The sequence below is a fragment of the Protomyctophum parallelum genome (genome assembly GCF_964188405.1).
Source record: "Protomyctophum parallelum genome assembly, chromosome: 2".
NCBI classification, from domain to species: Eukaryota; Metazoa; Chordata; class Actinopteri; order Myctophiformes; family Myctophidae; genus Protomyctophum; species Protomyctophum parallelum.
The window spans coordinates 39,968,191-39,990,097 of NC_139699.1; the positions used below are offsets into that span (position 1 = coordinate 39,968,191).

At 43.3% G+C, this 21,907-nt stretch overlaps 2 protein-coding genes across 7 annotated transcripts; both read left to right on the forward strand.

Annotated features, from left to right (window-relative positions):
- The first annotated feature begins 1,359 nt into the window (after positions 1-1,359).
- ndufs3 (NADH:ubiquinone oxidoreductase core subunit S3) lies at positions 1,360-7,988 on the forward strand. The gene is made up of 7 exons (XM_083793060.1): positions 1,360-1,440; positions 2,867-2,950; positions 3,497-3,594; positions 4,037-4,186; positions 4,468-4,593; positions 6,189-6,308; positions 7,563-7,988. Exons 1-7 carry the CDS (start codon positions 1,386-1,388, stop codon positions 7,731-7,733), a joined length of 804 nt encoding a protein of 267 aa, XP_083649186.1. The 5' UTR covers positions 1,360-1,385; the 3' UTR covers positions 7,734-7,988.
- A 2,665-nt stretch (positions 7,989-10,653) lies between these two features.
- On the forward strand, positions 10,654-21,907 carry LOC310879039 (large ribosomal subunit protein bL21m-like). 6 transcript variants are annotated; one of them, XM_083793460.1, is made up of 7 exons: positions 10,654-10,731; positions 13,952-14,015; positions 15,178-15,281; positions 15,568-15,731; positions 19,505-19,557; positions 19,753-19,856; positions 21,771-21,907. In XM_083793460.1, exons 1-7 carry the CDS (start codon positions 10,671-10,673, stop codon positions 21,833-21,835), a joined length of 615 nt encoding a protein of 204 aa, XP_083649586.1. In that variant the 5' UTR covers positions 10,654-10,670; the 3' UTR covers positions 21,836-21,907. The 6 variants fall into 6 exon arrangements, with proteins under 6 accessions (XP_083649586.1, XP_083649587.1, XP_083649588.1 ...); XM_083793461.1 differs by having other exon boundaries at positions 15,181-15,281; XM_083793462.1 differs by having other exon boundaries at positions 15,184-15,281.

Here is a 21,907-nt window from a genome sequence, read left to right on the forward strand (position 1 = left end):
AGTTGCCTCGCGGAGGCCTATTTGTCCAGTGTCCATTCTGGGTCCGGAAACGGTACTTTTTTCAGCGTTGACCACAGTAGAAGGTCTGCTGCTGTGAATTTTACACCTCTCCCGCTTAGCGGAGAGTGGGGTGTGGTACAGGACATCTCCCCGAACGCGTGGGTATGTCCAGATAGTTGCCTCGCGGAGCCGTCTTTTGTCCAGTGTCCATTCTGGGTCCGGAAACGGTACTTTTTGTCAGCCTTGACCCCAGTAGAAGGTCTGCTGCTGTGAATTTTACACCTCTCCCGCTTAGCGGAGAGTGTGGTGTGGTAGAGGACATCTCCCCGAACGTGTGGGTATGTCCAGATAGTTGCCTCGCGGAGGCCTCTTTGTCCAGTGTCCATTCTGGGTCCGGAAACGGTACTTTTTGTCAGCATTGACCCCAGTAGAAGGTCTGCTGCTGTGAATTTTACACCTCTCCCGCTTAGCGGAGAGTGGGGTGTGGTACAGGACATCTCCCCGAACGCGTGGGTATGTCCAGATAGTTGCCTCGCGGAGCCGTCTTTTGTCCAGTGTCCATTCTGGGTCCGGAAACGGTACTTTTTGTCAGCCTTGACCCCAGTAGAAGGTCTGCTGCTGTGAATTTTACACCTCTCCCGCTTAGCGGAGAGTGTGGTGTGGTAGAGGACATCTCCCCGAACGTGTGGGTATGTCCAGATAGTTGCCTCGCGGAGGCCTCTTTGTCCAGTGTCCATTCTGGGTCCGGAAACGGTACTTTTTGTCAGCATTGACCCCAGTAGAAGGTCTGCTGCTGTGAATTTTACACCTCTCCCGCTTAGCGGAGAGTGTGGTGTGGTAGAGGACATCTCCCCGAACGTGTGGGTATGTCCAGATAGTTGCCTCGCGGAGGCCTCTTTGTCCAGTGTCCATTCTGGGTCCGGAAACGGTACTTTTTGTCAGCATTGACCCCAGTAGAAGGTCTGCTGCTGTGAATTTTACACCTCTCCCGCTTAGCGGAGAGTGGGGTGTGGTATAGGACATCTCCCCGAACGCGTGGGTATGTCCAGATAGTTGCCTTGCGGAGCCGTCTTTTGTCCAGTGTCCACTTTATAAAGTCCATGCACTCCAGTGAATAGCATTTATCCATTTAGATAACTTTATTATTATTATTATAAGGATTTAATTACTTATTCTTACACAGAAACATAATGTGTGTCTTATAGCATCATATAGCATCATTTAAATGCTTAATTTGTAGTTTTAATGTGCAAATTAAACTTTTTTTCAATACTCTAGAGGGTACTCTTATTTTGAAGAGATCGTCCACCGGAAGTCTTAAATTAGCTCACTAGATTAGCTCACTAGACGCTGCCGATTTCAAGCATCACGTCAGAGGTGCAAACATGGCAGCGTCTTTGGCCCGTTTGTTCCGAGGAGGATTCTCCAGGGGTCTCAACTGTACGTTTATATGATATTTTATATTATGATGTGTGTGTGTAATCTGTGTGTTTAGTGCGTAAACAACAGTGTACAGTAGCCATTCAAAAACAACAGGCACAGACTGTGCTAACGGTGTCTGCTTGACCTTCGAGGGGCAGCGGTGGCCGAACGGTTTGCGGAGCGGTCTTGATATCGGAAGGTCGCTAGTTCGTAATCCCCGGACCGGCACGTTACAATTACCACCGCTGAAGTGCCCTTGGACAAGGCATGTCCCTACCATGAAATGTTCTATGAGCAGGGCCTGGCTGTAAACAAGTTCTTGAGCTTAGTCCAGTTACCCTGGGTAAACATAGTACCTTTCCTTTTCGAGCTAAAGCTAATGCTAATGTTAGCCTGCTCCAGCACTGACAGAAACTGATCCCTGTTATAATGTGTTTCCCTGTATGATTAAATAATAGGCTACTGATGTAAGTCTGAATGTTGCTTCCCTCACTTCCCTGTTAGAATGTGTCCCCCTGTTTGTATGATTAAATACTGCTGCCTGTAGGTCTGATAGATGTTGTTTACTTAGAATGTAGGATTAGATACTTCTCTGTAGCTCTACAGGTTGGTTCCCTGTTAGAATGTGTTAAATACTGCTCTCTGCTCTTCATCTCTGTAGAGTGTGAGAGATGAAGCAGGGACCCCCTAAACTGAGAAAGATGCTTCATCAATGCGTTGTGAGCTTGTAGATCTGCTATTTTTGGCTAATGTTAAGTGGTTATAGCCCTGAAACATAACTGTCAACTCAAAATTATGACAGTCTCATGCAGCAACTTCAGCCTGTTTTTTGGGACCCACTACATTTACAGAGCAAAACGTAAATAAATGTTCAGATTTCAAATATAAAGCGATCACCCAAGTGCCACGAATGTTAGAAGTTTGCTGGTCAAATGCACAGCACCCGTGGTGCAGTCTGCGTTGTTTAATAAAAGGCATTTTTATCTGAGCGCCCGGCTATTTTTCTCAAATGGGGTACGTTCAGAAAACTCAGTTGCACACTGGGAGGCCTACTTGTGCGCAAGCAGAGCACGCCAGGTGCACTCAACCACTGCTGGCACGACTGCTGCTCTGAGTCCTAAAGCAGTGGTTCCCAAACTTTTTCGTGTCAAGGACCCCCAAATCAACATTTATTAGTTCACGGACCCCCATTTGAAAACCTATGCCAGTGACCCCGATAAGGGAGGATTTTTACGGCTCTAGCAGTGATTCCGAAATATTTATTTCATGGACCCCCCAGCTTCACACGCATTATGCCACAGACCCCTGATTTAATGGCATTTCTATCTCTGGTACCCCAATTTATATTGTAACACAAGATTTAGCGTCCCCCTGTAGTGACTCTGAGGTCCCGGACCTCCTTTGAAGACCCCTGCTCTAATATAAAGTGTTTTGTGTTTTTCAGTTGCAGGTGGCAGTGCGTCATGTCTCCACCATCCAGTAGGTGGCAGTGTGGTCAGGTGGGAGAGCAGCAGTGCTGAGACTAGACGTGAGTATGTTCTAGTGATAACGATTGTTGACAAATAAACCCTGACAGGATGATTAATAGATCTATAAACCCTGACCGGATGATTATTAGATCTATAAACCCTGAAAGGGTGATTATTAGATATATAAACCCCGACAGGATGATTATTAGATCTACAAACCCTGACAGGATGACTAATCAGTGCTAATCATTGCTTATTACCAGGCTAGTTTCTTTGTTTTATATTGAATTAAGTTTGATCGTTCTCTTCTCCAGCATTTGAATAGCTCTCGGTTGCTAGCTGATCGATACAAAGGCTCCCCCCCCCAGCCCGGTCATTACATCCAATGACCAATATCATCCTCCTCCTCCCCGGGGTCCCCACCTGGCTTACCTCCCCGAACACGAGCCAATTGTGCTCGCATAGACGCCCGATAAAGCCGTATGCACCACGGTGGATTCGAACACAAACCTCTGTGCTTGGAGACAGGCATTCAACCAATGTGCCACCTGAGCGCCTCTCATCCTCAGTGTGTTAATATTAACCCTTGTCTTCTTTTCTTGCAGCCACTGTGAGGCCAAAGGATGCTGTCACTCACAGCCAGCTGGCTGCGTTCGGGGAGTATGTGGCCGAAATGATGCCCAAATATGTGCAGCAGGTCCAGGTTAGTGCACTGTGTGTGTGATGAAAAGTAATTATGTCAGAACCGTACCCTAAAACACCCTGGACAACGATCCACACGGCCTAGACTCTTCTCTCTTCCCTAAAACACCCTGGACAACACTCCACGTGTCCTAGACTTTTCTCCCTTCCCTAAAACACCCTGGACAACACTCCACGTGTCCTAGACTTTTCTCCCTTCCCTAAAACACCCTGGACAACACTCCACGTGTCCTAGACTTTTCTCCCTTCCCTAAAACACCCTGGACAACACTCCACGTGTTCTAGACTCTTCTCCCTTCCCTAAAACACCCTGGACAACACTCCATGCAGTGTATGTTGTTTACCTGCTATCCTATAGTGTCTATTGTCACTATGTACACTGTCTCTCTGTGTCTGCATTCTACTTATGTGAATATTTTCGTGTGTGTGTGTACGTGCGTCAGGTGACCTGCTACAATGAGCTGGAGGTGATGATCCACCCGGACGGGGTCATCCCCATGTTGACCTTTCTGAGGGACCACACGAACGCTCAGTTCAGGAACATGATCGACCTGACCGCCGTGGACGTCCCGTCTCGCCAGAACCGCTTTGAGGTGCTTCATGTCTGATATAGCAGTGGTTCTAGAACTGTTTAATATGAAAGACCGCATTACTCTGAGTAGTGTACACATGGAACCAAATGGACCCGTAAGGTGGTTTTGCTTCAGTGCCGTTGGTCCCCCCCCCCAACACTGACCAATTATTGTCAGTGGCAGAAGAGCTCCCAATCATATTTATAGGACGCACAGATACATTTCCGAAAATAGGTGAAGTTGTGACTATGTCATGTCATGTGATGTTTATAACTCTACTGTATGTCATGTGATGTTTCCAGATCGTCTACAACTTCCTGTCTCTACGTTATAACTCTCGTATTCGCGTGAAGACATACACCGACGAGTTGACCCCCGTGGACTCTGCTGTTCCTGTCCACATGGCGGCCAACTGGTACGAGAGAGAGGTGAGGGGACTGCTTATAGTATGTAACCATTCCACACACAGTGCTTATAGTATGTAACCGTTCCACACACAGTGCTTATAGTATGTAACCATTCCACACACAGTGCTAATAGTATGTAACCATTCCACACACAGTGCTTATAGTATGTAACCATTCCACACACAGTGCTTATAGTATGTAACCATTCCACACACAGTGCTTATAGTATGTAACCGTTCCACACACAGTGCTTATAGTATGTAACCGTTCCACACACAGTGCTTATAGTATGTAACCGTTCCACACACAGTGCTTATAGTATGTAACCGTTCCACACACAGTGCTAATAGTATGTAACCATTCCACACACAGTGCTTATAGTATGTAACCGTTCCACACACAGTGCTTATAGTATGTAACCATTCCACACACAGTGCTTATAGTATGTAACCATTACACACACAGTGCTAATAGTATGTAACCGTTCCACACACAGTGCTTATAGTATGTAACCGTTCCACACACAGTGGTTATAGTATGTAACCGTTCCACACACAGTGCTTATAGTATGTAACCGTTCCACACACAGTGCTTATACATGTAGTATGTAACCGCTTCAGACGCAGGGCTTAATCTCCTGCACTCCGGTACCTCTAGATAGGGGCCTACCGTCACCTCAAATGCAGACCCTTCCTGCAATGGAAAAGGGACCGTGGATGAAATTTAACTGAGTTAGGTTTGTAAATCTTCACTAAAAAACAAACACTTTATTATCCGCTGTTAGAAAAATTGCGGATGGTTTGATCGAGTCCTACACTAGGTGTGGAGAGCTCCGCCTCCACCTCACTTCAAAACAGTTGTCAATGTTTACAACTTCACTTGATGAGAAGACATGTGGACATATACTTATGGAACCAGAGCGAGAGGAAAAAACATTGAATTGACGAGTGGTCAGGAAAGCCTGTGTTCTCTCCGCAGTAAATAAGTATAACAGCTTACGCAGATGCACATCTCTCTCTAGGCTTTCCTCCGAGGTGGAAGGTCTGGTGACGCAAAGTTAGGCAGTGCATGTCTGTGTTCTGTGGCTATGTATTACACGAGAGGGGGTGGTTTAACGTCATTAATGCATGCCTGCGATGCGGCAGGAACCCGCCCACAGGGCCAGTTCCGAAAGCAAGAAGTGTAATATTGCAATTATACAACAGTTACCCTTCAAACTATGATACTCGCTTTTTTTAAATGATGGATGTAGCCACTACAACCACAAATGTCCTAGAAACTAGCTAGCCTAGCCACCAAGTCTGCTGCGCTCTGGGAGAGCAGAGCAGCTGAATTCTTTGTTTTGATTACACGTTCCATGATGCTGGTTTGAAGCACGGCTAGAAGGCTGTTTCTACCAATCAGATTGCTTCCTCGAAACGACCTGTTGAATAATGAAACTTGGTCATGCTGTCCAGTGTCAGCAGCTGGCCCTATCTGGTAAATCCTGGTTAGGGTTGGACATTTAGAGGGCAGGTTTAGGATATTAAACTGATAGTCTATTTTCAGCTAAAATGTTGATCCCCTCACAAGTATAGTAATACAAGTGTGTGTGCGTGTGCGTGCGCGTGCTGCAGGTCTGGGACATGTATGGCGTGTTCTTCTCCAACCACCCTGACCTGCGTCGCATCCTGACCGACTATGGGTTCGAAGGTCATCCATTCAGGAAGGACTTCCCCCTGTCTGGATATGTAGAGGTGAGCTGTCAACAAACTATTCAATCTATGAATTGGCCTGTCACAATTATTACATAATTGTCTAATCGCAATTATTTGAGATAATCAATTATTCTTTTGCATAATTGTCAAAACAATCTACAAGCTTACAACGCGTCACATTGACACATTGTAAGCTTGTACCCCAGGGTTAGTGTACCCTAGCGTTAGTGTCCTTGAGCAAGACGCTGAACCCCGATGTGCAGGTTGTCTTGCATGGTTTCCTCTGGTGTGTGTGTGTGTGTGTGTGTGTGTGTGTGTGTGTGTGTGTGTGTGTGTGTGTGTGTGTGTGTGTGAGAGAGAGAGTGAATGTAATGCACACACACACTTTGGATAAATAGCGCTATATGAATTAACCATTTATCATTCTTAGTCTAGTCTTATTCCACTAAATATCAAAATCTTTGTCTTAGTGTTTCAGTCAACAAAATGAACACTTCTCACAGACAGATGTAACATTAGCGAGTGAGGACAAAATGCTCACAGACAACCAGACCAGTTACCAACAGCTGCCGCGATGGAGAAAAACTCCACAGTCTGTAAATGGTGTATTCATATAGCATTTTTTATCCAAAGTACTTTACATAGATTTTGCATTACATTCACACTAGTCTAGGAAATTGGCCTCAGATCCTGTGCAGCAGGGGCGTGGCCAAGTGCGTTGCGTTTCAAATGAAATGCGAATCAAAAGACAGGGGCGGGTTCCACATGGAGTGGGCGCTACATCTAAATAAGACGGAAGGGAAACAATTGCTCCTTGAGTGGTGGTGGCCTACTACAATTCAATGTGGAATTGGATTCCCTTCGGACTATTTTCATGGTATGCACAGTGCTTCAGACCGGAAAGGGGAGTGTCCGCTCAGATTCTGAGCGCAACGTACTTCCCTCACAGGGATACGGTCCTTTTTTCCCCAGAAGTCTTTCTCGCCCGCCTAGTGGCGAAAAATAAAACTTCTGGGAACTCAGATTACATTCACACACACACACATTCATACACTGATGGCGGAGGAAACCATGCAAGGCACCAACCTGCACATCGGGAGCAATTAGTGGTCTTGCTCAAGGACACTTTGACACTAACTCTGGTTAGGTGTTGGGTTTCACTCTGGGGTTTAACACGGTTAGTGAACAAACACTATAGCAATGACATAATATAGACATATTTAACACTTATGGGAAATCACTTTTTCTATTTTAGGACAGAAAGATGCTGTAACATTCTCTGGTCTTTTCCAGGTTCGGTATGATGATGAGTTGAAGCGCGTCGTGGCCGAGCCCGTGGAGCTGTCTCAGGAGTTCCGGAAGTTTGACCTCTCGACCCCCTGGGAGGTTTTCCCCGCCTACCGTGACCCCAAGGCTGACGCCCCCAAACTAGAGGCCGGTGATCAGACCCCAGAGAAAAAGTAGACCCCTAGGAAGGACCCTTGGGACCCCTTACAGGCTCTGAGGGTGTGCAAATGGAACCAATGGACCATTACAGGGTCTGTAGCTTAGCTGTACTGTACAAATGGATTGAGTCCATTTGGTTCCATTTGTACACTCTCAGGGTTATGAGTGGGTCCTTGAATATAAAAAACTCACCCAGCTGTTGTACCATACATTAATTAAGATGTTGTTCTCTGATATATTATTTTATGTAAATAAAGAAAACTGATAAAATAATCCTTGACCTTCTGTGTGTGCATGTGTGTCTCTGGAGGGTCTCTTGTATAGACTAGATGTATTCATCTCCTTATGAGGGTCTCTGGTATAGAATAGATGTAATCATCTTCTCTCATGGGGTTCCCTGGCGCATGTTTTCAAATCTAATAACTTGTTATTTGCTATAATGGCCAGCAGGAGGCAGCGTTGCTCCAATGTGGTTCTCAATTCCATGGTTTCACTTTCATGTTTCCCAGCCTGTGAGTCAATTTACTGTATACATACACACATACCTACAGTAGCATCCCTAAACGGGGGCGGCGGTGGCTCAGGGGTAGAGTGGCTGGATGGTAACCGCAAGGTTGCCAGTTCAAACTCGGGCTCCCCCAGAGTTGGTGTCGAAGTGTCGTTGAGCAAGACACTGAACCCCTAATTGCTCCTGATGTGCTGGTTGGTGCCTTGCATGGTTTCCGTCGCCATCAGTGTATGAATGTGTGTGTGAATGGGTGGATGTAATGCACAATCTGTAAAGCGCCTGCTATATAAATGCACCATTTACCATTTAAACAATATATGGTCTAAATAATAATCTGTACATTGAAACTATAGGATAGCAGGTGATCAATGCACCTGTGGTCCTAGTTTACTGAGGCACTACAATCTGTGTTCCATGTACTTAGCTCCCACCAGACCACCACTGCTAAATAATATTTTGCATTTTTATAGTGCTTTTTCTAAGAACTAAAATTGCTTTACAATGGTCCATTCATTCATACATTGGGGGGTGACGCGGCAAACAGTTGATGACAGTGTCCTCTTGAGTCTCTTCCCACATTCACACCAATGGTGGCAAGCTACCATGCGAGGCACCGACTACTGACTCATTGGAGGCAATATGTGACACAGGAGGAGCAGAGATTCAAACGGCCAACCCACGGATCATTGGACGACCTGCTCTACCCCTTGGGCCACAGCCGCCTCTGACTGCTTTACACCTACATGAGAAAACTGCAAGATTTTTCTTCGTAGAAAAAACAGTGGAATGTACTGAATCTGGAGCATTGAACTCAGGGGTCATCAGTGTGTCTGTACTCCGTACGTGGACAAATATCTCCGGGGCAAAGACTTGGCCTTGTCCGTGGCAAAAGAAAATGTGTTGTGTTTTACATGTCATTATTGTCTCCACCAGGCCAAAGTCATGGGGAGAGTATGTTTTGTTGTCTCCACCAGGCCACCGAAGGCATGGGGAGAGATTATGTTTTGCACTCTGTCCGTGTGTGTGTGTGTGTGTGTGTGTGTGTGTGTGTGTGTGTCCGTCTGTGTACAGCTAATCTCCGGCACCGTTAACCCGGTCGATGCCAAGTTTTGCACACACACTCCCTGGATGCCAACGATGAACCTCTGCCCCAAATATTCCAGAACGGCCTGTTATAGCGCCACCAGGAGGCCGACTTTTATATTACTCCTCCAGATTCTGTCCAAAAATCCTGCAAATCGTTTCACAGTATCTCTCATTTTTGGAACATAATGCCTCAAATCATCCAATTGCCATCCAAGGCTTAAGAAGAAATGGCACCCTTTTCACATTAGCCTATTATAGCCCACCAGGAGGCCACAACCTGACCTGCCCTGTTGGAGACCTGTGCCCCAAGGGGCACTTTTATAGTTATGTTCTTATTTTGATCAATTAAAGACCAATTTACTGAATGTCAGTCTCCAGTTTTTCTTCAGAATATGTATGACACTGATTTACTACAGTTTTATTTGGACCCGACACAACTCATAGACACAAGTGGAACCAAATGAACACTCAGAGTTGTGTTTCTGGTAATATTATTGTCCACTCATTTTGTAAAAAGAAAAAAAATAATAATAATAGGTTTTACAAAAATGTCCAGCAGAAAGCCGACGACGACCACTGACCTCTAGGCATTCTATGTATTCCATGTAGGCTAACTAGGTTCCACGTAAAAAAAGACCTCTGGTTCACCTACATGTGAAAACTGCACAATACTAGTTCTTTGTGGAAAAGCCAGTGGGAAATATGGACTGAAGTTGAAGCATTGAACTGCATACTTTATTTTGTCTCCTCGACCTCAACACTCAATCTCTTTGCCGAAAAAGCCAGACATGATGATTGGTTGGTCCTCCAGAGAAACAGATGCTGGGGCTGTAGGGGTTAAGTATTTATCTTCACATGTATCTGTCTTTCTCACCAATGTGATGACAGACGTAGGCCTACACACAGGCTGCACACTGCACAGGCAGACACCGGCCAGACAGGCACACGCGCACACACACACACACACACACACACACACACACACACACACACACACACACACACACACACACACACACACACACACACACACAGTCACACACACACACACACGCGCGCGCTCGCACACACACACGCACACACACACACACACACACACACACACACACACACACACACACACACACACTAAGAAGAAGAAGAAGAAGAAGAAGGGGGAAAAGAGACTTGAGACATTTTCAAAAATATTAGATCTAGAACAGCATGCTGTTTCTGAATAGCCAAAGTATTTAAATATGGTTCAAGTGATTAATAACTGTGATTAACTGAGAATACATCAGTGCGAATATATTAATATTCGAGGGGGAACTTTCAAACATGCCACATGATCCGGGGGACGATAATAGATGTGACACACCAAGATGGCGGTGACTTTGAGGAGCTGTGTTGTTCACATGTTTAAAAGATTAAAACTCAACAACGGTACGTTTAGTATGTTTATATTCATGTTTGTGTTTATGTGGAGCTGTAAGGGTTAATAGTGAGCTTGTAGATCTGCTGATTGATGATTGAAATATTGTATTAACGGATTGCAGAATTGACGACACCATAAAGCATTACACTTGATTAGGGCCCACTATTTTCAATTCATCAGAACTTTTAGAGACGTACAAATATACACTTCTATATTGCCGAAAACAGGAAATCATCATAAAAGAGTGTAGAGTAGGAGAGTAGCGACACGCTTTGATCTCGCCGCAAAGCGGGTGCCTATGTGCTATAGTTCCAAACATTGCTCCTATGGCTGGAACTATCCCATTTAGATAGAATGAGCACTTCCGCATTCCATTGTTACAGTCTAGTGTCGCCACTCTTACTATTATTACTCTGAGTAGGCCTACAGTCCAAGGAAGGTACAGATCAATACAACAACTCCTAAGAGGATGAAACCAGAAAAAGCACTACTTGTTTACATCAGGGTCCTCCATTTTCAATTAATCAAACAATTAAAGGCATACAAATATATATACATCTATGCAAAAAAAACAAAAAAGGGAATAGCCTACATGTACAGTATAGACAAATGGAGCGGTGGGGGACCATTACTTTTTTACAGGGGCCAGTTTTGAATTGCAGCCATCAGTGCTCTTTGAGAGCGGTTTTGAAGGAGGCTAGGGATTCACTAGCTCTGGTCCATAGCCTTACTGCTTCGATTCTGCCCTGCAGTAAGGCTATGGGACTTGACCTACTCACCAATACAAAGACAGGTTGTGTCAATAGAAAGACTACTTTCCTTAGTGGACGCACTCTGAGCCCCCCACCACACGTATAAACGGTACTTTTGGCCAAAAAGGGGTTTTGTTTCTACCGGGAAAAACATACTTTTAGTTACTCCGCTGCGCCCTCTACCGATATTGCCTCATAGAGAATATTTTTCCTCCGGTGAAAAAAAATCCCTTTCTGGCCAAAAAGTACCGTTTATACGTGTGGTGGGGGGCTCAGAGTGCGTCCACTAAGGAAAGTAGTCTTTCTATTGACACAACCCGTCTTTGTATTGGTGAGTAGGTCAAACGTTCGTGAGATTTCCACAAAAGAGGACAGGCTGGTCTGATTTCGATTTGAGATTTAAAACTGAAAGTCCCATAGCCTTACTGCAGGGCAGAATCGAAGCAGTAAGGCTATGGAGTGAAATTAATGTAACCGCTTGTTTGAGCTGGGTTGAGTGTGGTTTGTTGAACACCCTGTTGTGATTGTGGACATTAAGGAACTACTTTGACAGGTACATGGGTATCTTATTGGTGTAGACAATCTTGTAGACCAGACCCATTGCAAGTTAAGTTGCTGTACTTTGTCGTCAACCCTAAGCCATTCCAACCTATCAAAATGAGCAGGTGTGAAGTGGGTTCTGAGAGTAAGGCCAAGTAATAGCCTGACCAGTTTGTTTTTGGGTGTTTGGAGCCTTGTTTTAAGGGTCTTTGAGGTGCTGTGCGGTAGGTACCATGAGGTGCATGCATAGTTGAAGAAACTTGTATGAGGGCTCCTGTTAAGTATTTTTGCGGACCAGTGAGATATTCTGTACAGGAATCTTGTTCTTTGGTTGACTTTGTTGATTGCATTGGTGGCCATTTTATCACATGAAAGATTTGCCTCCAGGACGGAACCTAGGTAGATAATTTCATCTTTTCTTGTGATATAAACCCACTTTAATTGAGAAGCCGTCTGCCTTGCTGAGAATACCATTTGATCCAAAGAGAATGGATTTTGTTTTTCTCAGGTGTAATGATAGCTTGTTATCAGTGAGCCAGCTGCAGATTCTACCGAGTTCAGAGCCCTGTCTGGTGCAGATTCTACCGAGTTCAGAGCCCAGTCTGGTGCAGATTCTACCGAGTTCAGAGCCCAGTCTGGTGCAGATTCTACCAAGTTCAGAGCTGAGGGAGGGCCTTTTCAACCTGCAATCTGTCTGAGACCAGCGGGGCAAAGTCATCCGCGAACAGGAACAAATTGCAGTCACAAGCTGATGGCATGTCGTTTACTTATTAGGAACAGTACATCAGGGTTTCCTGCACAATGTTGTTGGCATGGCGCTGCGCCATGCTTGAAATAAATCGCGCCATGCCAAGCTTCAAAAAAAAAAAAAGAAGAAAAAAAAAAGAAAACATTTTTTTTTGAGGGGGATAGTGTGTGTGATATGAAATGTCCAGTACCTCCCCAGTGCCTCCCCCAGTGTCTGCCCAGTTTCCGCCAAGTGCCTCCCCAGTGTCTGCCCAGTGGCTCCCCAGTGTCCCCCTGAGTGCCTCCCCACTGCCTCCCCAATGTCTCCCCAGTGGCTGCAGTTTCTCCCCAGTGCCTCCCCAGTGTCTGCCCAGTGCCTCCCCAGTCCCCAGTCTCCCCAGTGTCCCCCCAGTGCCTCCCCAGTGCCTCCCCAGTGTCTCCCCAGTGCCCCCCCAGTGCCTCCCCAGTGTCTCCCCAGTGTCTTCCCAATGCCTCCCCAGTGCCTGCCCAGTTTCCCCCCAGTGCCTCCCCAGTGCCTCCCCAGTGCCTCCCCAGTGCCTTCCCAGTGTCTTCCCAGTGTCTGCCCAGTGTCCCCCCAGTGTCTCCCCAGTGTCCCCCCAGTGCCTCCCCAGTGTCCCCCCAGTGCCTCCCCAGTGCCCCTGCAGTGCCTCCCCAGTGTCCCCCAGTGTCCCCCCAGTGTCTCCAATAGCAATACAAGAGCAATAATAAAAAATTATCTTAATTTATTAATCAAATTAATTAATTAATTAATCAACCAACATTTTATGTATATTTAGAAGTCTTTTGTGACTGTTCCAACCGTTTACCTGCTGTCTAAGGTTTCGTACACACATAAAAAACAACTGTGCTGTGCTCTGCCTGTGTTTCATGGCCGCCCCAATGCTTTCCCAATGGAAGTCACGTGGTTTGACCAAACACTTGTGTTTGATTGCCCCCCCCCCCCCCCCCCCCCTCCCATCACACACAACTGTTTGGTCAAACCACGTGACTTCCATTGGAAAAGCATTGAGACGTCCATGAAACACGGACAGCACAGAGCATGTTCGTCTGATATGTGTGTGTGTGTGTGTGTGTGTGTACGAAGCCTAATAGGACTCAGGATTTTAAACCATTACGATTCCTTGATGAATGATGATTCCCTTCAACAAATCCTAGATTTGTCTTTTCTATTGTTTCTATTCATGTTCAGGGGTGCTGTCTCCTACCATCCTCACCCGGCAGCAGAGTTCTTACAGTCCCAGCCTACCATCCAGGTAACATGTATACCCTACTACACACTCTGAAATAATACCATACCCTACCATCCAGGTAACATGTATACCCTACTGCACACTCTGAAATAATACCATACCCTACCATCCAGGTAACATTTATACCCTACTACACACTCTGAAATAATACCATACCCTACCATCCAGGTAACATTTATACCCTACTACACACTCTGATATAATTCCATACCCTACCATCCAGGTAACATGTATACCCTACTGCACACTCTGAAATAAGAGAGGCTGATTTGGGAAATGGGAATCATGACATTTGCCATGTTATTTCCTACATCAGTGTACACTGTGCTAAAGTTCACATTCACAATCGAGTCATTCACAAAAAAAAGACAAGTTTGATTGACTGTCACAATGCATGCCTAGAACCAAGGAAGCTTTGAGAAGGAAGAGTGGTCACGTGACTGGGCTGCGCCATGACACTTTCATGTGAGCCAAACTTACACCGGAAGTGCAATGAATACATGGCAGTGAATGGAGCCGGCTGGACCAGCTCATAACAAACATTATTTATGAACAATTGAGACCTTTGTCATATAATCGGTTCAGGAATATAAAAGAAGACAAGGATCTAAACAGCAGCAGGTATCGTTTCTGGTACTTTGTGCTCTTTAGATACCATAACCATAACTAATATAAAGATTACAGTTTACACATCGAAAAGCAACACAGCAGACAATAATGTGTTACATGTCTTCTGTTATTTTCCAGAAGTGATTACTTTACAAAAGGTCTCAGTCATTCATAAATAATGTTGGTGACTCAGCTCTTATTGACTCCAGTGCATTCTGCCATACTTCCGGGTAGTTTGGCTCCCATGAAAGTGTCCATGAAAGTGTCATGGCGCAGCCCAGTCACGTGACCACTTCTCTTCCTTCTCAAAGCTTCCTTGCCTAGAACCACCTCCGTTCTACTTCCTGCATCACAGCTGTTTGTTTACACTGACGTAACATCATACGCGACATGCTGCTGCAGAGCACACATCTGATGTTTTATTTTCCCTTTCCTCTACAGAGCGTTGTCGTCCAAACAGACCTAACACATATGAGTGTAGTGTTCTTTGTACAGTGTGTTTGTGTTGTGTAGTCTTGTAACTGTGTGTGTGTGTGTGTGTGTGTGTGTGTGGTAGTAGTAGTAGTAGTAGTGTAGTTCCACAGACCTCTCTCTCCTCCCCTCCGTGGTCAACAGAGATGCATCACATCGACCTGGAAGAACAACAGCAGCAACATGCAGGTGACCTTTCACCTTTGAGGCCGCAGACATGACTGTCATATGATTTTTGCACCTGCTCCTCTTACAACGCTTACATCTACATAAAATATGTGTCAAATCTAAAGCGCTTGCCCCAGGGCCACGGATGTTACAATTCTCCTTGGGCGGAGAATCTTCCAAAAATCTGCATCTAAAAAAATCTGTTCTATTTTTCAAACATTTGTCCTGGGGCGACATTAAAAAAATAATATATATATACTGTATATTAAAAAAGAGAAATATGAAATGTGTGTGTGTGCGCGAGCAGCGGTGGTCCTGAAGGTGAACGACCTCCTGGCCAGTCAGAACTACGGCAGGCTGTTCGCTGTGGTGCAGTTCTCTGGACGTCAGTGGAAGGTCACTGGAGAAGACCTGATCCTCATAGAGAACCATCTGGAAGCACAGTGTGGAGACAGGATCTGCATGGAGAAGGTACTCTCATGCACGCATGCACCACTTAACTCATTGACTGCCACCATTGTGCAACGTATCTGCCGCCGGACGCATCGGCGTCTTTTGTTTTGAAGACCCCAACATTCACCCCAAAATGAACCCGAAGCAACATCAACAACAAAGTTAATCTCATGGATTAAAGTTCTCAGCCGCCACTACTGATTTCAGTCATTTGGATTCCATAGAAGCCAGCGTGTCTTCTGTGCAAACTCGCAATAGTATTCTATTGCTAGTTTGATCCCTTCAAATACTCTTTCATCTCTTTCATACAAGTTTGGAGCATTTTCCAGAAACATGAATGGTCTCAGAAATGTCATCATGATTTCTTCAGCTGGTCGGCCTAAAATATCATTACATTTTCAGTCTTGAGATTTTATTTTGCTAATCTGGTGATCGTATCTTTAAAAGTCATCAGAAGTGTTAATATTGCAACCACAAGGTAGCAATGATTGAATGATGAGCCCCTAACATCGACGTTCTGTTCAAACACCTCAAAACGAGCTTCAATACCAAGAAAAAAGGGCTTTTCGATCTAGTTTGTAATGACTGCGGACGGCGGGGAATCATTACATTGACGGACCACAGGCGAGCCCAGCCCAAGGACCCCTGGGCGTCCCTGGGCCCCACTTTGTGAACCACTGGTCTGTGTGTGTGTGTGTGTGTGTGTGTGTGCGTGCATTCCATTGAGGTCAGTGTGGTTGTAAATTAATAATAATTGTGGTATAAGTATTATAATTATGGTAAACTTGGCGTCACAAAAAAACCCACGTCATTCATGCTGTTTGTCAGCGTTTAACCAATTAAACCCTTCGACAAATAGCAGATCTACAAGCTTGCAACACGTCACAACGTGATGTGCTGTGAGCTTGTAGATCAGCTATTTTTGGCAAAGATCTGGTATAGGCAGAACAATCTCGGTTTAGCACACACACACACACACACACACACACACACTATGTAATTGATGTTAATTGCCTTTGGTTTTTAAATGCAGAATGTTTTAGAGAAACAGACGGCGGGGGGGGGGGGGGGGGGGAGGTTCCCACGGTCATCACATTCCCGTAGACTAGAGGGTTTGGGATAATTCAACACAATGTTTTATGTTTAGTAAGAGCTTTTATGGCTATCGATTATGTTTATGAAAAGAAATAAACATTATACGTTTGTCACATCACAAATAGAGTTGTAAAAACTATCTGTTGTGTTGATGAAGTGTCTGTACAGCACTTTGGTACAATGGAAATGTTTTTTAAATGTGCTTTATAATTAAAGGTGATTTGATTTGATTTATGACAAAAAAAGGTTTGTTGACTACCTTTTTTCACAGACAAAACCTAAATAAAAGCTGAAGAAAAATTGTATATATTGACCATTTCGTCAACAAATTAAAACTAGACTAAAATGTTAGGGAGGGACTAGTGGAGTCATTTTATGCTTGGTTGCGAACTGAAAATAGATCTACAAGCTCACAACGCTGTGACACGTAGCATGAGTGTTGACCTTGTAGATCGCCTATTTTCAGCATGCAATCAAGTGTAAAATCAGCCCTTACGATGCCATCATGGCCTGCTAAAAAATGCATTTTAGACAAAATCAACTAGATTTTGTGGGCTGTAGAAAGTAACAGTACAGTAAAGAACCTGGGGGTTATTATTGATTCTGAATTGAATTTTAATTCACACATTAATCATGTTACCAAGATTGCCTTTTTTCACCTTAGAAATATTGCACGAATCAGAGCCTATCTGTCCTTGGACGATGCAAAAACGCTAATCCATGCCTTTGTTTTTTCTCGGCTTGACTATTGCAATGCACTTTTTTCAGGACTCCCTAAGAAAACGACTGACAGATTACAACTTGTCCAAAATGCAGCAGCTAGAGTCTTAACTAGAACTAAGATGAGAGAACATATTACTCCAGTTTTGGCATCACTGCACTGGCTTCCGGTTGTTTTTAGGATTGACTTTAAAATTCTGTTACTTGTCTATAAAGCTCTCAATGGTCTCGCACCTCCGTACCTCCGTGACTGCCTACCTAGATATGTCCCTAGCCGCCCCCTCAGGTCCTCCAATGCTGGCCTACTTGAAGTGCCTAAAAAGAAGTGCACAAAAAAGTATGGTGAGGCAGCTTTTTGCTTCTATGGCCCAACAGCCTGGAATAAACTTCCATTCGAGCTCAGACACGCACCCTCTGTAGACATTTTTAAATCTCAACTCAAGACTCACCTCTTCACCCTTGCTTAGTTTAGTTGAGTTTTATTTAATTTTTAATTTATTTTATTTTATGTGTTTTTATTTATTTTATGTTCTTATATTCAGTTTTGTTCTCTGCTATTGTTTTATCATTTTAACTACTTGTGTTTTATTGTATTTTATTTTTGTGTCCTGCCCTGTGAAGCACTTTGAGCTGCATTTATGTATGAAAAGTGCTATACAAATAAAGTTTATTATTATTATTATAAAACAAAAGGAGACTAAAACTAAAACCATTTCAGATGACAAAAACACTACACAACACACTATAATGACTGTCTGTAGAGAGTGTTCTGTGGTCAACCATACCAACTGCCACAAGTCTCTCTTAATGTGTTCACATGATATTTCAGGCCTTATGTCAAAGCAGAGCATGGGGGGCGAGTACTCCCCCAGTGGAGACTTGAATTCATGGATATTGTTTTGTTTTTGTCACATTCCTAAGCCAATAATTTAATGACGAGCAGTGGTTCCCTATGGAGACACAAAGGGAACAAAAATATCCATGAATTCTCATTCAGTCTCCATGGGGTGAGTAAACGATGGAAAAGGTTTTTGCGGGGAAATGAAAGGCGGGGGTTTTCAGAGTAAAATCTCTCATTTTCTTGGCACTCTAGCGCCTTTATTCTGAAATCATAAGTGCCATGGACGGAGATCTCCGTCTTTTCAAATCCATTGGTTCACTGCTGTCTTGTTACGTGTAATATTGATCCAGTTGGAGATCGCTCTATGCTACAGAGAAAACCGGAAGTGGTCCATTCTTGCTTTCAACACATGACGGTAACAATGGCTACGTTTACATGAGCAGTTAAATCCCCTTTTCATTCCGAATAGAATTTCAATCCTATTAAACGTTGTTATGTAAACACCTACAAAAACTTACAACCGAATGAAAACGCTCGATGCGATCTAAAAACCATTCCGATGTCACTGGCCGGATTACTCCGATGTTCAATGCGATTGAAAGAAAATTGGACTCATGTATACACTAATTCGGATGTAAGTTCATTCTGGTCTTTCTGAGCATGCTCCAAGGCGCTCATATCCAAGGCGCGCCGAGGAGTTTGCACATAGAGCGCGTTATTTCGTTCCTTTTTTCAGATCCGAAATCCACAAAAAAACGTGGAGCAGCAGCAGATGACGATAACCCTGATCTGTGTGTGTGTGTGTGTGTGTGTGTGTGTGTGTGTGTGTTCAACGGTCTCTCTCTCTCTCTCAAAAATAACGAGCGACCCGATACAATAATAATCAGTGTGTTTGTAGTATGTTTGTATTGTTGAGACAGTCACAATGAATGAACTGCCTATATTTTATGTGTCCAACAGATGGCGTAGTTTCACGTGAATTAACATGTATCATGTCTTCTATCACTTCTCCATATAAACACTCATTCGGAATGACCATTTCCCATGTAAACTCGCGGCAAAAAACATTACATCTGAAGTATTTATTCGGAATGATCACCCTTCATGTAAACGTAGCCAGTGTCTCTGTTTCTAGGTGCTGATGGTTGGAGGAGAAGACTTCACACTGATTGGCAGACCTCTGCTGGGGTATGACACACGCACACACACACTGTTGCCTCCCTTCTCCCTAGTCTGTGTCTAGCCGCCTTACTCCAGAAAACGGTGTTAAATAACAGTATATAATGTATTAACAGTAATGTATTAATTAACAGTATATAATGTATTAACAGTTTATAATGAATTAACAGTATATAATGTATGAACAGTATAATGTATTAACAGGTGTAATCTGGTCCGGGTCGAGGCCACCGTGGTGGAGAAGACCGAGTCATGGCCCAAAGTCGTTCAACACTTCAAGAAACGCAAGAGATTCGAGAGACGGAAATGTACGTTCACCTCACTATTATCAATCTATATTATGTTCATTAATCATTATAAATGTACGTTCACCTCACTATTATCAATCTATATTATGTTCATTAATCATTATAAATGTACGTTCACCTCACTATTATCAATCTATATTATGTTCATTAATCATTATAAATGTACGTTCACCTCACTATTATCAATCTATATTACGTTCATTAATCATTATAAATGTACGTTCACCTCACTATTATCAATCTATATTATGTTCATTAATCATAAATGTACGTTCACCTCACTATTATCAATCTATATTATGTTCATTAATCATTATAAATGTACGTTCACCTCACTATTATCAATCTATATTATGTTCATTAATCATTATAAATGTACGTTCACCTCACTATTATCAATCTATATTATGTTCATTATAAATGTACGTTCACCTGACTATTATCATTCTATATTATGTTCATTATAAATGTACGTTCACCTCACTATTATTATGAAGAGCTCACAGTGTTTCCCAGAGGAAGTTATAACTACTATATTATATATATATATATATATATATATATATATATATATATATATATATATATATATATATACTAGAATTTTGCGGGCCTGCGCATCCTCGATGCATGGCAAATGGGAAGAAGGCAATAGCGGGAGGGCGATGCGAGTGCTGTACTGTACCCCTTTGTACTGTACTGCACTCCTTTGTACTGTACTGTACTGTACTGTGCTGTTATTAGTGTTGTTATTATTGTTGTTATTATTACATGGATTATTGTTCTGATGTGAGCTTGTTTGTAAATGAGTGAGTTTACAAAGAAGCTTATTGTTATTATTATGATTATTATTATTAGTATTATTATTGTGATTGTTATTATTACATGGATTCCAAAATTGCTAAATATAAAAAAAAATATATATATATTTTATTATTTTTACAAACAAATAAATAGGCTAGTTACAGTAGCTAAGCTGCCCACTTAAGCACCCTGACCACACCCAGCACAATGACATTAGCACCCCAGGCTAGTTACAGTAGCTGCCCACATAAGCACCCTGACCACTGCAACAATGACATTAGCACCCCTCCCCACCCCAAGGATGGCCTATAGGTGAGGAATGTTGTTTTTCCAGTTCTAGATAGGAGATCATTAAGATGCTGCTGCATCCTGTATTAAGATGCATCCTTACTTCCTTCCTTTCAAGCAATGGAATTTAATTGAATGCCTGGAAATGTACCATTGTTTAGTCTGTAACTATGCCCCCCGTGGCACCGGGCCTGCAAATCCAAAAGTAGTATAATATATATAATATAGTAGTAATATTTCCACAGCCTAATTACTAAAGGATAAACTATCAGTCTTCTCCGAAATCTGTCAATCTTTGTCAACTCAGCACGTGTTGACAATGCATTGTAAAAGTAGTGTGAATATTTCCACAGCCTAATTACTAAAGGATTGTGACTGTGGGGTGACAGACATACAGTCTGACATACAATAGGCTACACGTGTGCACAGTTAATAAACAATGACCTAATATGTCCAGAGTTCTTAAATTAACATAGTTGGATTTTAACAGAAAGACAATGCCATAAATCAGTCAAAGTGAGTGACAGACTTAACAGTAGCACACAGCATGCAAGGCAGCGTGCATGCAAACATGTTTCTCCAGCTGAGATTTAGTGTCTCCATCTCTCTCTGGAAGAGGTTTTTTTTTTTTGTCGTCATATGTGATGTCATGAGTTGTGATTTGTGAGTGTGATTTGTTACTGTATTTAAAAGTTAAATTGTCACTTCACTGCCTCGGAATCATGTTGAGAAGCAGTGTGTTAAGACATGGTTGTTTTATTGTATTTGTTTTATTTAGAAGCAGTGTTAATCCATGACTGTTTTTCTTGTGTTGTGTTTCAGGGATGGTCCAGCCGCAGACTGTACTGCGGATCAACAGCATACAAGTGGCTCCAGCTCTCTCATGAATATTAATGTACAAATGTTTTACTTTTCTTTTTGTAATCTGAATCAGCACAATAAAACGCTGTTTCACTTGA